General features: G+C 43.8%; 1 protein-coding gene across 5 annotated transcripts in view; it reads left to right on the top strand.

Annotated features, from left to right (window-relative positions):
* LOC139583136 (serine/threonine-protein kinase MRCK beta-like) overlaps nucleotides 1-17,215 on the top strand; it is a 129,340-nt gene that overhangs the window by 51,885 nt on the left and 60,240 nt on the right. For all 5 annotated transcript variants that reach the window (XM_071413919.1, XM_071413920.1, XM_071413917.1 and 2 more), the window contains exons 4-7: nucleotides 5,442-5,537; nucleotides 6,366-6,514; nucleotides 10,265-10,358; nucleotides 16,066-16,266. In XM_071413919.1, coding sequence (XP_071270020.1) covers nucleotides 5,442-5,537; nucleotides 6,366-6,514; nucleotides 10,265-10,358; nucleotides 16,066-16,266 — 540 coding nt within the window. The remainder of the gene's footprint in view (nucleotides 1-5,441; nucleotides 5,538-6,365; nucleotides 6,515-10,264; nucleotides 10,359-16,065; nucleotides 16,267-17,215) is intronic.

Genomic DNA, 17,215 nt, shown 5'->3' with positions numbered 1-17,215 from the left:
GCTAAAAATAGTTTGTGTAGCCCACAGCCATATGGCATAGCCAGATCAGGGACTAACATAAGGACAACTCAGAGTATGCTATTCTGTTCTTCTGAAATAGACTACCTTTTCTTCATATCATGTTTCTTTAAATCTGTCTAAAATAAATAATGGATTTATTGTGATGGTGAAGGCTATATTACATGGATTTATTGTGATGGTGAAGGATATATTACATGGAATTATTGTGATGGTGGAAGGATATATTACATGGATTTATTGTGATGGTGAAGGATATATTACATGGATTTATTGTGATGGTGAGGATATATTACATGGATTTAGTGTGACGGTAAAGGATATATTACATGGATTTAGTGTGACGGTGAAGGATATATTACATGGATTTAGTGTGACGGTGAAGGATATATTACATGGATTTAGTGTGATGGTGAAGGATATATTACATGGATTTAGTGTGATGGTGAAGGATATATTACATGGATTTAGTGGACATTTTAAAATATAGATGTTCCAAAGGTCTACATCAGTGGCTGGTAGGCTATGTGTGGAAGCCAGGTGCTAAATGTGTTTTCGTTAATGAACGGTCAATTTCCGTGAGACCGGCAGGTTTTTGTTTGACATTCACCGGCTGACTAAATTGAATGACCGCCACAGCCCTAGCTATTACCCTTGGAGGCTCGGCTTTAGTATAATACCTCTGTCCCAGAGTATATTTAGCCAGGTTGCCCCTAACCATTGATCCAGGGTCAGATATGAATTCATCCCTGCAATGCTCAAGGTTAGGATTGATCCAAATCAACTCATCCTAGAGGACAAGGACATTGAGCTGAACCTAGTCAGCGCCTCTGGAGATTTTCTGGTTTAGGGTGAATTTGCTTCTAGATGTTGTTTTAGGGCCAGTTTTGCATTCCTCTCACACCCTACACCGGTGTATTCTAAGCTTGGAGAGCGGAGGGCCAGGCCAGGACGGCCACTTTCTTAAGACTGTGCCGCTCTCCACATCTTGACCTAGTTTCAGCTCAATGGGCTCTGACAGTGGCCTGAGGCCCCGATACGCTGCGTCGTGGGAGCTTTTGTCAGTAATGATCAGTAATCCCCATCCCACAATCCCTCAGTGTGTTTGCAGCCTAGGCAAGACGGGCGTGCAGTTAACGATTGTACTGTACACACAGCACTGATTGCAGCATGGCATTCCAACCAGCAGCGGAGGAAACTTTAGTATTTAAAGATGAGTAGATAAATGAATAGGTAAATACGTTGGTATTTAGATCCTAGGTAGATGGATAGACGGATGGGATTCGCAAACAAACCACTGCTTAATTAATAACTATGACGACAAATATTTGTCAACAACCTATTTTCCCTGACGAAAACTGATGACTATAACGAGACCAGATGCCATGAAAAGAATGCGAACTATAACAAATTAGTTTTCATTTTTGTTGACGGAAATGTGACGAGACGAGAATTCCACGTGAGACTAACACGCTGAGAAGACCGGGCATGTTGAGTTTGTCCATTCACACCAGACGCAATCAGGACACGCAGGGTGTGTACCTTAACTAATCTGTCAATCACCCACGTGGGTATATGCTCCCGAGTGGTGCAGCGGTCTATGGCACTGCATCTCAGTGCTTGAGGCGTCACTAAAGACACCCTGGTTCGAATCCAGACTCTATTGCGCCTGTTACCTGACTTGTCTAGTTAAATAAAGGTTAAATATGATTTTTTTTTTAATAATATGTTCCTAAAACCCAACGAGGAGATGGGAGAGGTGGGACTTGCAGCGCGTTGTCAAAAATGGATTATATTTTAGCGCCTGTCTATGCAGATGCACGCAAGCAGTTTGGATGAAGTAATTGAATAACATGTGCATTTATTGAGCAATGTGCGCAACGCGAGAGGTGTGGTCAGAATGTGACGGACACTCAATTTGACATCAACTCTCCTTTTCATCAGTTTTTTCCAATCAGTAGCATGCATGGCTTTGCATAATATTTATTCTCTCCTTGGCAGAATTAACGTCTTTCAGTTGCGCGGTCTGATTGAGCGGATCTGCCCAGCTGTCCCATACCGCTCCCAGCTGGTCACTTCAGTCACTCGTCAATCTTTGGAACTGAAGGGCAGCCAGGACATTTCAATAGTAAATAACCTAAACTAGAAACAATGTTTTCCCTCCGTTACTTTCATGTAGGCTATTTTTTGCTTTGATCACATCAGAAGCTCTTTTTTGCCATGTGCTCTGTTATTCATCTCTGTTGCCGCTCTCGCGAGTGCATTTGTGTTTTCCCGATCGGAGATATTAATGCTATTTGCTGAATATTAGTAGCAGTAATATTGCTGGCATTGTTGGAATGCTCAGATTCTCCTCTTTATTAAGGGGATCGTTGTTATTCACTCCCATCCTAAGGTCATGGTGGGAAGGAAAAATCTGTATGCCTAAATTGTTTAACCTGTAGCCAAGGCTTTCTAGCCTAGGCTACAGTGTATTTGGAAAGTATTCAGACCCCTTGACTCTTTCCATGTTTTGTTATGTTACAGCCTTATTCTAGAATTCAGTACTGTTGAAGCACCTTTGGCAGCGATTATAGCCTCGAGTCTTCTTGGGTATGAAGCTACAAGCTTGGCACACCTGTATTAGGGGAGTTTCTCCCATTCTCTGGTTGGATGGGGAGCGTTGCTTCACAGCTATTTTCAGGTCTCTCCAGAGATGTTCGATCAGGTTCAAGTCCGGGCTCTGGCTGGGACACTCAAGGACATTCAGAGGCTTGTCCCGAAGCCACTCCTGCGTTGTCTTGGCAGTGTACGTAAGGTCATTATCCTGTTGGAGGGTGAACCTTCGCCCAGTCTGAGGTCCTGAGTGCTCTGGAGCAGGTTTTCATCAAGGATCTCTCTGTACTTTGCTCCGTTCATCTTTCCCTCGATCCTGACTAGTCTCCCAGTCCCTGCTGCTGAAAAACATCCCCACAGCATAATGCTGCCACCACCATGCTTCACCGTAGGGATGGTGCTTGGTTTCCGGTAGACGTGACACTTGGCATTCAGGCCAAAGAGTTCAATATTGGTTTCATCAGACCAGAGAATCTTGTTTCTTATCAACTCAAATGTATTTATATAGCCCTTCTTACATCAGCTTTAATCTCAAAGTGCTGTACAGAAACCCAGCCTAAAACCCCAAACAGCAAGCAATGCAGGTGTAGAAGCACGGTGGCTAGGAAAAACTCCCTAGAAAGGCCAAAACCTAGGAAGAAACCGAGAGGAACCAGGCTATGAGGGGTGGCCAGTCCTCATGTCCTAACCAACTTGCCAAAACTAGTTTGTTAACAAGAAATTTGTGGAGTAGTTGAAAAATGAGTTTTAATGAATCCAACCTAAGTGTATGTAAACTTCTGACTTCAATTGTGTATATTTATAAAATGGCAAACATTTCTAAAAAACAGTTTTGGCTTTGTCATTTTGAGGTATTGTGTGCAGTTTGATTAAAATGTGTATCCATTTTAGAATAAGACTATAACGTAACAATGTGGGAAAAGGGAAGGGGTCTGAATACTTTCCTAATGCACTGTATATGGTAAATCATTGCTGGCATTGGTTACAATCTGCCAATAGCAATGTGTCAGCTATATGAGGGGATAGTAGGCCTAGTTGGAGATGGCTGTCTTAATTTACACTATATAAGTTAAAGGTAAATCTGAATTATCTCATGAAAAAAAAAAAAAAAACAGTGACTAAAATGACTGTGACTAAAACTAGAGTAAAATAGTCCAGAGATTTAGTCGACTGATATGAACTAAAACTAAGGATGAAATTACTAAAATGGGACTAAAACTAAATCTAAAATACCTGACAAAATGTACTAGTGTCAAATCCACAGTTAGAACACAGTACATTGTTTGTCATGAGGTTTTGGCCCTGGATTGTGACGTCAATCTGGTAAAATACTGTAGCTACAAACAGTTGTTTGAGTATGCCCTTTGCCCAATAGGTTATTGCTTATTTTGTATATTATTTTCAGTTTAGGAATAGATTTAGTAAGCATCTGTACTTTTTTTTTTTTATATATACATTTTTTGCAATTGAAAACTATTGGTCAAGTTCAGGTTGTAAAGTAGCATTTCACGAGCCGGAACGGCTCATAGGAGCAGGAGTCAATCTGCTGTTTCTGTAGCGTGAGGCAGCTTGACGTAGAAGTACACCCTCTGGACGGGACGCTAGTCTGTTGCAGGTCCTTGCCCCTAATCCACCTCTTTAATGCTGAGTGCCAAGCAGACACTCATAGACTCCCATTTTTAGTATTTGGTATAACTTGGCCGGGTATCAAACTCCCATCCTTCCAATCTCAGGCGGACACTCAAACCACAAAGCCGGTACATTTATGTTTTTTTCTTTACCATTTGTTGGCATTTAGCGTGCCCAATTAGTGAGCTATTTTCATAATATGGACCAAATTGACCTATTAGGGCATTATACACTGAGTATACAAAGCATTAGCAACACCTGCTCTTTACGTGACATAGACTGGCCAGGTGAATTCAGGTGAAAGCTATGCTCCCTTTTTGATGTCACTTGTTAAATCCACTTCAATCAGTCTAGAGAAGGATTTTTAAGCCTTGGGACAATCAAGACATGCATTGTGTGTGTGTGTGTTTGTGTGTGTGTGTGTGTGTGTGTGTGTGTGTGTGTGTGTGTGTGTGTGTGTGTGTGTGTGTGTGTGTGTGTGTGTGTGTGTGTGTGTGTGCGCCATTCAGAGGGTGAATGGGGATGACAAACACCTTGAGTCCATGCTCTGATGAATTGAGGCTGTTCTGAGGGCAAAAGGGGGTGCAAAACAATAGTAGGGAGGTGTACATGTGGAGTGTCTTTTAGACACATTCATACGTTTCAAATTTTGCACACAAAAGTAGGGTTGCAAAATTCCCAGAAGCTTTGCTAAAGTTCCCATGTTTTTCCAGAGAACCTGTTTGGAGGATTCCTGGAAAGGTGGGAATAGCAAACAGCACTGTACATAACGGTAATAATGTTTACCCTCATGACATCAGTCTTGACATGTAATAAGGAGCATGAGTGAGAGCAAGCAAGTGGGGGATCTATGAATGACCATTTGTGTGTGGGGGAAATTGTGAGAAAGACTGCTCGAGTGAGAGGATGAGTACGGGAACTTAGTAACTGAGAGGAGGAGGGTCAACGATGTGGTTTTTAGTGACTGAGAGGAGGAGGGTCAAAGATGTGGTTTTTAGTGACAGAGGGGGAGGAGGGTCATTGATGTGGTTTTCAAGAATTCCTCATTCAGACTGACCTGTATGAAATTGACCTTTTTAAAATAGTTTTCCAATTCTCAGTTGATCCACATTTGTGTGTATGTGTATGCGCGTTCTTGTGTGCACGAAAGTAGGGAATATGTCATAGCTGACCCCTCGATGTCATTGTTTCCTACACAGACGGCGTGTTTCCGCGAGGAGAGAAACGTTCTGGTGAACGGAGACTGCCAGTGGATCACCACCCTCCACTACGCCTTCCAGGACGACAACTTCCTGGTAACAGCTTTACACACGCACGCACACATTATGTTCTTCTATCCTCATGGGTACCTAAAGTACATTTACATTCAAAATCCTATTTTCCTTTACCTTTACCTTAACCCCAAACCCTTACCCTAACTCCTAAACCTAACCACTAAACCCTAACCCTAATTGTAACCCTAACCCTAAACCTAAAATAGCCTTTGTCCACAAGGGGATGTGGAAAATGTCCCCACAAGGGAAGTTTTTTCTTGTTTTACTATCCTTGTGGGGACATTTGGGGATTTTAGGTTCCCACAAGGATAGAAGAACCAACAAACACACACTTGTATATACTCTGTCTGGGTGTGTTTATGTATACAGTGCATTCAGAAAGTATTCAGACCCCTTGACTTTTTCCACATTTTGTTACGTTACAGCCTCAATCTAAAATTGATTCAATGTATTTTTTTCCTCATCGATCTACACGCAATGCCCCATAATGATAAAGCGAAAACAGGGTTTTCAAAAATTTTTGCGAAATTATGAAATATTAAAAACAGAAATACCTTATTTACATAAGTATTCAGACCCTTTTGCTATGAGACTCGCAATTGAGCTCAGGTGCATCCTGTTTTCATTCATACCTAAGAAGACTCGAGGCTGTAATCGCTGCCAAAGATGTTTCAACAAATTTCTGAGTAAAGGGTCTGGATGCTTATGTAAATGTCAAATTTCAGTTTTTTTATTTGAATAAATTTGCTAGAATTTCTCAAATCAATTTTTTGCTTTGCCATTATCTCTGCAATACCTGGTGATGGACCACTGTGTGTGAACACAATATAACCTGTCTCTCCTCTGTAGTACCTGGTGATGGACTACTATGTGGGCGGTGACCTCTTGACCCTGCTCAGTAAGTTCGAGGACCGTCTCCCAGAGGACATGTCCAAGTTCTATGTGGCAGAGATGGTGCTGGCCATCCACTCTATACACCAACAACACTACGTCCACAGGTAAGAGGGATGTGTGTCTGTGACCGATATATAGAAAGGCAGAGCTCTCTCTGGAAGTGTTTTGAAGAGAGGTGAGTGTGAATGTGTAACAGGTACAGAGTAGGCAGAGCTCTCTCTGGAAGTGTTTGAAGAGAGGTGTGTGTGAATGTGTAACAGGTACAGAGTAGGCAGAGCTCTCTCTGGAAGTGTTTTGAAGAGAGGTGAGTGTGAATGTGTAACAGGTACAGAGTAGGCAGAGCTCTCTCTGGAAGTGTTTGAAGAGAGGTGAGTGTGAATGTGTAACAGGTACAGAGTAGGCAGAGCTCTCTCTGAGAGGGAACTGTGTGGAAGTGCTGAAGTGTGTGTTAGGGGGTTTCTCCCCACGTGACTGGCCCTGTACCTGATGCCTGGGATGTGTGTGGATGTGGGATATGGAAGAGTATTTTCCTGGAAGCAATGCCCCCTGGGAAATACAGTCCTGGCCAGCCATCCTGCGCTGCTGCTTCCTTCCTGCCCGACCCACAGACAGAGGCTGCTCTCCCGTTCTTTATTACTCTACCCTTCTCCCTGAAGTGTGCACTTGTTCACTCATGGATTTAAAAAGGAAAGAAGGGACTTATTTGATGATTGTGCTGAAAAACTCCCTGTAAGCCCCATGCTTACACCAAAACCTATTCCCCCTCAGGAGTCTTAAAATGTTTTGCATGGGTCCTCAGATCCTCAAAAGATTTTACAGCTGCACCAACGAGAGCATCCTAATGGGTTGCATCACTGCCTGGTATGGCAACTGCTCAGCCTCCGACCGCATGGCACTACAGAGGGTACCACTAGGCTACCTGCCGCCCCAGTGTGTCTGTGTGTGTGTGCCCAGTACATCACCGGGACCAAGCTAAGTGGAGCCTTCTGCAAATTGCTTTTCCTCCTATGGCATCCTTTCAGATTTGGGAAGACCGGAGGGGCCAGGGGCCACAATGGAACGGGCCGTATTAGACTGTGATGTACTGCAGTGAGATAGAGGGGGAAACTGAGGGAGAGGGACAAGATTAATCAACGGAGGGAGGGAAAGAGATGGAGGGTGGGATAGAAGGGAAACGATGAGAGAGGGAGAGAGATGAAGTGTGAGAGAGAGGGAGCAACAGAACGAGAGAATGAAAGTGTAGGGGGAAGCCTACTTTCTCTCTGTGACAATAACTCCGACACACTTGCTGACTCACACACACTCTAAAACACACACACACACACACTAGAGCTGGGACTATAAACCGAAAATGATTCACTGACTTTACCGATCAGTTATCGCAGGCATTTTGCTGATATCGTTCGTTGCGATAAGTAGCCTATACTAGAGAAATGTGAGGTTTGAAATTAAATACGTTTGCATATATGAGTGATTGTAACACTTGTTGTTAACCCCGTACACTCATACCTGTACACGGGTTGAAAATGGCAGATTTGAGCACTAATATGCGCTTAAATTGGGACGTGGAGGCTGTACAGTAATTGTCAGAGCTCTGGCTCTGCGCTTCACGGTGCGGTATGGGTTTTGACTGACAACCGTTCTGAATTTGAGCACCACGCGTGACAGGAAGTTGTCCCCATCCCTCCCTGTAATTGGGCAACTTTTGCAAAAAAAAAATTGTCTGAGTGAGGGAAATGCTGAAAAAAACGCCATAAAAAAGCCAGACGACGGTTTGCAACTGCACATGGGGAGAAAGATTGTACTTTTTGGAGAAATGTCCACTGGTCTGATGACACAAAAATCATGCATCATGTTGTGGGGTGCTTTGCTGCAGGAGGGACTGGTGCACTTCCCAAAATAGATGGCATCATGAGGAAGGGAAATTATGTGGGTATATTGAAGCAACATCTCAAGACGTCAGTCAGGAAGTTAAAGCTTGGTCGCAAATGGGTCTTCTTAATGGACAATGACCCCAAGCATACTTCCAAAGTTCTGGCAAAATGGATTAAGGACAACAAGTTAAGGTATTGGAGTGGCCTACAAAGCCCTCACTTCAATCCTATAGAAAATTTGTGAGCAGAACTGAAAAAGCTTGTGCGAGCAAGGAGGCCTACAAACCTGACTCAGTTACACCAGCTGTGTCAGGAGGAATTGGTCAAAATTCACCCAACTTATTGTTGGAAGGCTACCCAAAACGTTTGACTCAAGTTAAACAATTTAAAGGCAATGCTGCCAAATACTAATTGAGTGTATGTAATCTTCTGACCCACTGGGAATGTGATGAAAGAAATAAAAAGCTGAAATAAATAATTTTCTCTTCTATTACTCTGACATTTCACATTCTTAAAATGAAGTGGTGATCCTAACTGACCTAAGACAGGGAATTCTTACTCGGGTTAAATGTCAGGAGTTGTGAAAAACTGAGTTGAAATGTATCTGGCTAAAGTGTATGTAAACTTTCGACTTCAACTGTATCCCACATTTTCCAGGAATATTCTTATCACGTTACTGAACGTATCCAGAGTATTTTCAGATTTCGTTATCAACAAATGCGGCGAAAAGTCCTGTAAAATGTCACACAAAATCAACAGTGGTAATGTTTGGATTCAGTCTTGTCAGGTGTAAAGGGTTAATGGGACAAGTGATGGCTACAACCGTCATGGTAGTTGTTTAAAGGATAAAGGAACTGTGAAATTAGAAGAGCCATGGTAGATTGCTTTCGTGCACTAATTGACAAACACACCACCTTACAGTTTGATTGTTCTCTACTCTAATGGTTGTGTGTGGATGCTTCGGTTTGTGGGAGAGAGAGAATGAGTGTGTCTGTGAAGAGAAATGCATGAACAAAGGTGTGTGTGTATTAATATTGTGTGTGTGGCCTATTAGTTTGCGTTGGGCTGGTTGTGTTTAGGTGTTTATGCCGTGCCCACTGTGCCCAGCATGGTGCCAGGATTAGTACAACAGAGGGCACTGCCAGGGAGCGGGAGGTGAGGGGGAACGGGAGAGGGAGGGACGGTGGATAAACAATGGCGAGCTGTTCAGCTCAGATAGCCACCCGGGAGAGAAATGTTGAGGAGAGGGTGTGTGTATTGAGCCGTACATTTTATCTGATGCACTTTAAGGTGCTCTTTAAGACAATGTCACAATCATATACAGGGCTATATATTGGTGGAGAGGAGACACACATGGCCAATCCTAACCATTTCTGTCTCTCTCTCTCTCTCTCTCTCTCTCTCTCTCTCTCTCTCTCTCTCTCTCTCTCTCTCTACCTCTCTACCTCTACCTCTACCTCTACCTCTACCTCTACCTCTACCTCTCTACCTCTCTACCTCTCTACCTCTCTCTACCTCTCTCTACCTCTCTCTCTCTCTCTCTCTCTCTCTCTACCTCTCTCTCTCTCTACCTCTCTCTCTCTCTACCTCTCTCTCTCTCTACCTCTCTCTACCTCTCTACCTCTCTCTACCTCTCTACCTCTCTCTCTCCTCTCTCTACCTCTCTACCTCTCTCTACCTCTCTACCTCTCTCTCTCTACCTCTCTACCTCTCTCTCTCTACCTCTCTACCTCTCTCTCTCTACCTCTCTCTCTCTCTCTCTCTACCTCTCTCTCTCTCTCTCTCTCCTCTCTCTCTACTCTCTCTCTCTCTCTCTCTCTCTCTCTCTCTCTCTACCTCTCTCTCTCTCTCTACCTCTCTCTCTTTCTCTACCTCTCTCTCTCTCTCTACCTCTCTCTCTCTCTACCTCTCTCTCTACCTCTCTCTCTCTCTACCTCTCTCTCTCGCTACCTCTCTCTCTCTCGCTACCTCCTCCCCCAGAGATATCAAGCCAGACAACGTGCTGCTAGACATGAACGGCCACATCCGGCTGGCCGACTTTGGCTCCTGCCTGAAGATGATGCAGGACGGCACGGTCAGTCAGTCAGACAGACACACACACACAGGTTTAGCTGCCTTAGGGGGAAACCGCTCCGCTGGCTGCCCCACCACCATTGTTTTTGATGCCGAGCTGTGGAGCTACGCCCAGCATGGTAAAAAGAACACACTGAACAGCACTTGCACTGCAAACTGCTTCCAGAGGGAGCCACTGCTAGGAAACAAGACAGATCATCAGCTTCTCAGCGTGCTCTGCGTGGGACTGGTTTTTGAAAAAGTTATGCAGGGCCTGGTCATCAACGGTCAAAGTAGTACGCCATGGACAGGTAGACCTATGAAGGGTACAGCTCCAGGTTGAGAGAGGGTGGATGCAGCACAGGGTCACCTACAGTGCAGTGCCCCTGGAGCAATGTAAAGCTCTCCAGACACATAGGACTTGAAGCCTCTCCTTTATCGACACATACCAGCCCCTTAGCTCCAATAGACAGGAAATCACTATGCTTCTACTACTGTAACTGTGTCACGTGTACACGTGTGACAATGACATAACCCCACAGGCTATGCCTCATCTTCAAGACACGTCACAAGCGTAGAATGCAGTTGAATATACCGACGTTCAGGCTTTTTTCTTACTGACTGACAATGTGTCCCAAATGGCATCCTTTCCCACATACAGTACACTGCTTTTGACCAGAGCCCTTTTTAGTTTACAAGAAAGCGTCACGTTTGGGTGACGCACGCGCATCCCGGTACCAAAAAGCTTTGTCGCATGATAGATAACATTTTAAAGTCCTTGACACACTTAAGTGAGTGGGTGATGACCATGAAAACAAGCTTGACTGCTTCTGGCTTCATCGAGCTCTTATTTGTGATATTTTACCTTGCCTCGCTAACTTGCTAGGTAATCAAAATCTTCCTCTGACATATGCGATGATGAAGTTGCATGTGATTGCATCCCGTGCTTGGTGAACAGGTTTCTGATGATGACCTGCGCTCGCTACTTTTCATGACGGGCCGGTAAATGGGTCTATAGGGGATAGGGTGATATTTAGCATGCAGACAAGAGTTGTCAATAAGAGACTCCTACGCTTTAGTCAGGTCAATGAGGAGTGACTTACAGTAAATACTTCCAACCATAGAAATACAATGACTAGAGATTCCAATGGATTCTAATTATTTACATACAACAAGGACCTGAACAATCGTATAGAGAACTAGTACCAGAAGTAGAAGCCACATTCAAATGCAACAGGAACTGTGCAGCAGCAGCACTGCGGGTTAAGTTTTTCCCTAGGAACAGATCTAGGATCAGCTTCCCTTCCCCAAACCTTAACCATTTTTGGGGGAAATGGACGATGCACGGTCAGCGTCTAGGGGCAACTTCACCCGACTGCAGCAACTTTAGACCGATGCTCACCAACGAGGATATATCTAATAGTTTACACACTATCTGTTTCACACTCCACAGCAGCTAACGTCATCATCCAGTTTTAGTAGATTCAGTAGTTAATGGTGGCTATATAATCAGATTTAGGGGGCTTCACTTAGTGTCTTTTTCACAGAACCTGATTAACTCACAACAAGAGAAATGCTCAATTTAGGTTTAGCCAATAAGTAAAAAATTATATTTTTAATCAGTGTTTAAAGTTGGAATCTGCCTTAGGGGGAAACAGTGCCACTACCGTTGTTATTGTTGCCGAGCTGAAGAGCATCACGCAGCATGGTAAAAATACCCTCTAAGGATGCTCAATCCTCTCCCCAAGCTTCCTATGACTTTGCAGTGTCCTACATTTCCCACAAAGCCACTCAGGATTCTGATATCTGAGCCACTGGGCAGCACTATGCAATAGGAGAAATGTGATGGACCCTCTGTTAAATTACACATTTCTCCATGTAAGAATATAGAAAAAAAAAAAGGATCAATGGCTCATTCAAGAAAATACAGTCTCCCTCTTTGACGTGGGCCAGTATTGAAATCTGACATGTACGATATACATTCTTGCGATCTAAAAGTAATCTTCCTATTCACTTCTGGTCTAGTGAGAGTGGCTTTATCACAATGCTATGTCATACCGGCTGTATTTCTGCCTGCGCGAATGGCAAGAGCTCATGATACACATGAAATGACCCGGAGAATCGATAGAACATGCTCAGAGAAGCCCCCAAAAATATCTATCATTTAAAATGGGTGAATCTTTCCTTGAAGTTCTGACTATAGGCCTCTAGTCTCTAAACTTCTTACGCAAAGATTAACGACAGTCCAAGTCGTGTATGCATCGCCAAATTACCATTAAACTTGATTAAAAATCAAAGTAGCTAAGGAGTGGCTTAATCTGTCTAGGAATCAAGCTCTTAATTTTTTATTAAGATTTATCTCCCTCTTAAAAACCTAGCATCTGTAAATAAAAAGTAAACGATGTGATATGCCGAGTGCCCTCAAATTTCAGCGGGTGTAAAATGGAAAGAAGGCTTGCGTCCCAAATGGCACCCTATTCCCTACTACAGTGCCTTGCAAAAGTATTCATCCCCCTTGGCGTTTTTCCTATTTTGTTGCATTACAACCTGTAATTTAAATTGATTTTTATTTGGATTTCATGTAATGGACATACACAAAATAGTCCAAATTGGTGAAGTGAAATGAAAAAAATTACTTGTTTCAATAAATTCAAAAAAATTCAAAATGGAAAAGTGGTGCATGAATATGTATTTACCCACTTTGCTATGAAGCCCCTAAATAAGATCTGGTGCAACCAATTACCTTCAGAAGTCACATGAATCTAAGTGTCACATGATCTGTCACATGATCTCAGTATATATACACCTGTTCTGAAAGGCCCCAGAGTCTGTAACACCACTAAGCAAGGGGCACCACCAAGCAAGCGGCACCATGAAGACCAAGGAGCTCTCCAAACAGGTCAGGGACAAAGTTGTGGAGAAGTACAGATCAGGGTTCGGTTATAAAAAAATATCTGTAACTTTGAACATCCCACGGAGCACCATTAAATCCATTATAAAAATGTTTAAATAATATGGCACCACAAACTTGCCAAGAGAGGGCCGCCCACCAAAACCAGGCAAGGAGGGCATTAATCAGAGAGGCAACAAAGAGACCAAAGATAACCCTGAATGAGCTGCAAAGCTCCACAGCGGAGATTGAAATATCCATCCATAGGACCACTAAGCCATACAATCCACAGAACTGGGCTTTACGGAAGAGGGCCAGAAAAAAGCCATTGCTTAAAGAAAAAAATAAGCAAACACGTTTGGTGTTCGCCAAAAGGCATGTGGGAGACTCCCCTAACATATGGAAGAAGGTACTCTGGTCAGATGAGACTACAATTGAGCTTTTTGGCCATCAAGGAAAATGCTATGTCTGGCGCAAACCCAACACCTCTCATCTTCTCGAGAATACCATCCCCACAGAGAAGCATGGTGGTGGTGGCAGCATCATGCTGTGGGTATGTTTTTTATCGGCGGGGACTGGGAAACTGGTCAGAATTGAAGGAATGATGGATGGCGCTAAATACAGGGAAATTCTTGAGGGAAAACCTCTTTCAGTCTTCCAGAGATTTGAGACTGGGACAGAGTTTCACCTTCCAGCAGGACAATGACCCTAAGCATACTGCTAAAGCAACACTCGAGTGGTTTAAGGGGAAATATTTAAATGTCTTGGAATGGCCTAGTCAAAGCTCAGACCTCAATCCAATTGAGAGTCTGTGGTATGACTTAAAGATTGCTGTACACCAGCGAAACCCATCCAACTTGAACGAGCTGGAGCAGTTTTGCCTTGAAGAATGGGCAAAAATCCCAGTGGCTAGATGTGCCAAGCTTATAGAAACATACCCCAAGAGACTTGCAGCTGTAATTGCTGCAAAAGGTGGCTATACAAAGTATTGGCTTTGGGGAGGTGAATAGTTATGATTAACATATAGCTTGCAGGCTTTAATTTTTTTCGGCAGGATGGAACAGGGGTCTCTGGTAAGACAAGGGGCGGCGGCCTATGCATACTTGTAAACAACAGCTGGTGCACAATATCTAAGGAAGTCTCAAGGTTTTGCTTGCCTGATGTAGAGTATCTCATGATAAGCTGTAGACCACACTATTTACCTCGAGAGTTTTCATCTGTATTTTTTGTAGCTTTCTATATCCACCGCAGACCGAAGCTGGCACAAAGACCGCACTCAACGAGTTGTATAAGGCCATAAGTAAACAGGATACACTCATCCAGAGGCGGTGCTCCTAGTGGCCGGGGACTTTAATGCAGGGAAACTTAAATCAGTTTTACCTAATTTTACCTAACACCAGTCTCAACATCAACAGTGAAGAGGTGACTCCGAGATGCTGGCTTTCTAGGCAGAGTTGCAATCAAAAAGCCATATCTCAGACTGACCAAGAAAAAGAAAAGATGGGCAAAAGAACACAGACACTGGACAGAGGAACTCTGCCTAGAAGGCCAGCATCCCGGAGTTGCCTCTTCACTGTTGACGTTGAGACTGGTGTATTACTAACCGGTGCCCCCGCACATTGACTCTGTACCGGTAACCCCTGTATATAGTCTCATTACTAACCGGTGCCCCCGCACATTGACTCTGTACCGGTACTCCCCTGTATATAGTCTCATTACTAACCGGTGCCCCCGCACATTGACTCTGTACCGGTACCCCCCTGTATATAGTCTCATTACTAACCGGTGCCCCCGCACATTGACTCTGTACCGGTACCCCCCTGTATATAGTCTCATTACTAACCTGTGTCCCCGCACATTGACTCTGTACCTGTACCCCCCTGTATATAGTCTTATTACTAACCGGTGCCCCCTCACATTGACTCTATACCTGTACCCCCCCTGTATATAGTCTTATTACTAACCGGTGCCCCCGCACATTGACTCTGTACCGGTACCCGCCTGTATATAGTCTTATTACTAACCGGTGCCCCCGCACATTGACTCTGTACCTGTACCCCCCTGTATATAGTCTTATTACTAACCGGTGCCCCCACACATTGACTCTGTACCGGTACCCGCCTGTATATAGTCTTATTACTAACCGGTGCCCCCGCACATTGACTCTGTACCTGTACCCCCCTGTATATAGTCTTATTACTAACCGGTGCCCCCACACATTGACTCTGTACCGGTATCCCCCCGCATATAGTCTTATTACTAACCGGTGCCCCCGCACATTGACTGTACCGGTACCCGCCTGTATATAGTCTTATTACTAACCGGTGCCCCTGCACATTGACTCTATACCGGTACTCGTCTGTATATAGTCTTATTACTAACCGGTGCCCCCGCACATTGACTCTGTACCGGTACCCGCCTGTATATAGTCTTATTACTAACCGGTGCCCCCGCACATTGACTCTATACCGGTACTCGCCTGTATATAGTCTTATTACTAACCGGTGCCCCCGCACATTGACTCTGTAGCGGTACCCCCTGTATATAACTTTGCTTTTAAATGTTTCTAATATTTAAATGTTCAAACTTGATGAGGTGCTTGAAGGCCATAGTGGGTTTTTCAAATAGTATTTGAACGCTCATATCCGAGCAAACTCGAACTGGGTTTTTAATACTTGAATAGGGTCTCATTATACACACGCAAACCCCTCTGAGTTCACCACAGCAGGACCTCTTTACAAGTACAATGTTAAATCGTGCTTCTCTGACAACCCTTCAATTCCACCCCTCATTTGTAGTTCCCAACCTCTCTCCCCCCGTCTATCCTCTCCTATTCTAGGTCCAGTCGTCTGTGGCTGTTGGCACTCCGGACTACATTTCCCCTGAGATCCTGCAGGCCATGGAGGACGGCATGGGGAAGTACGGCCCAGAGTGTGACTGGTGGTCCCTGGGGGTCTGTATGTACGAGATGCTCTACGGGGAGACGCCCTTCTATGCCGAGTCCCTGGTGGAGACCTACGGCAAGATCATGAACCACGAGGTAAACTTGAGGAAACTGGCTGACATTTTTTTGAAAAGTTTAGTTTAGTTGTGACAATGTGGTGAGGTGAAGCGGAAAGCGGGCCTTGGAAAGTCTATGCTTTCACACATTTGTGTCCATTCCTAAAAACAAGGAAAGGAAGCAAGGATAGGATGCCATGCAAGAGAATTGGGTCACAGGTATGGGTAGGGAAATCTGGTCTTAGAACTGTGTTTAAGGACCAGCGTGTTGCCTACCTCTGAGTCAGGACAAATTGAGGGGGCCCTAGTGACTAGCTTGCAACAATCTAGTGAATTTAGCTTGTGTGTGTGTTGTCAGCATCCAAACTGCCTTAGTGACAGCTAGCAACTCGCATATGCTTTTCCTGCCTCCTTTTCTGAATCTATTGGCCAGCAATAAGTGCTACATATTCCAAACAGTTGAATCATTTTTTTTTTTACGGTTTACTGATTGTTTACTTTCAAATGTACAGTATTTCACTGTTAATTACAGGGCATACTTATCAAATATTCCAGGCATTTTAATTTTGAATGGGTTGAAATAGTCTGTCATGGTTTATAGATTGTTTATAGAATACTGCCTTCAAAAAGTATTCACACCCCTTGACTTTTTCCACATTTTGTTGTTACAGCCTGAATTGAAAATTAAATTGAGATTTTTGGGTCACTGGCCTAAACACAATACCCCATAATGTCAAAGTGGATATTAAAATGTGTTTTTTTCCCAACAAATTAATTGAAGGAAAAAAGGAAACCGCACACTGCTCTTGATAGTATCACCGATATTTAATAAGCTTTACGTATCGGCCACACGGCCTTCGTCAGAGCTTTTGGAATTTTTTGAAAGTTGCACCCTTATGTAGACCTGGCCCCACCCATATCCGTTCGACACATCGAAGGGGGTTGGAGGCAAAGGAAAAAACAAATAAGTGCTACCAAATATAACAATA

The sequence above is a fragment of the Salvelinus alpinus genome, chromosome 8 (assembly GCF_045679555.1).
Source record: "Salvelinus alpinus chromosome 8, SLU_Salpinus.1, whole genome shotgun sequence".
Lineage (NCBI taxonomy): Eukaryota > Metazoa > Chordata > Actinopteri > Salmoniformes > Salmonidae > Salvelinus > Salvelinus alpinus.
The sequence above is the reverse complement of the archived record's forward strand: the minus strand, read 5'-3'. Positions and strand labels throughout refer to the sequence as shown.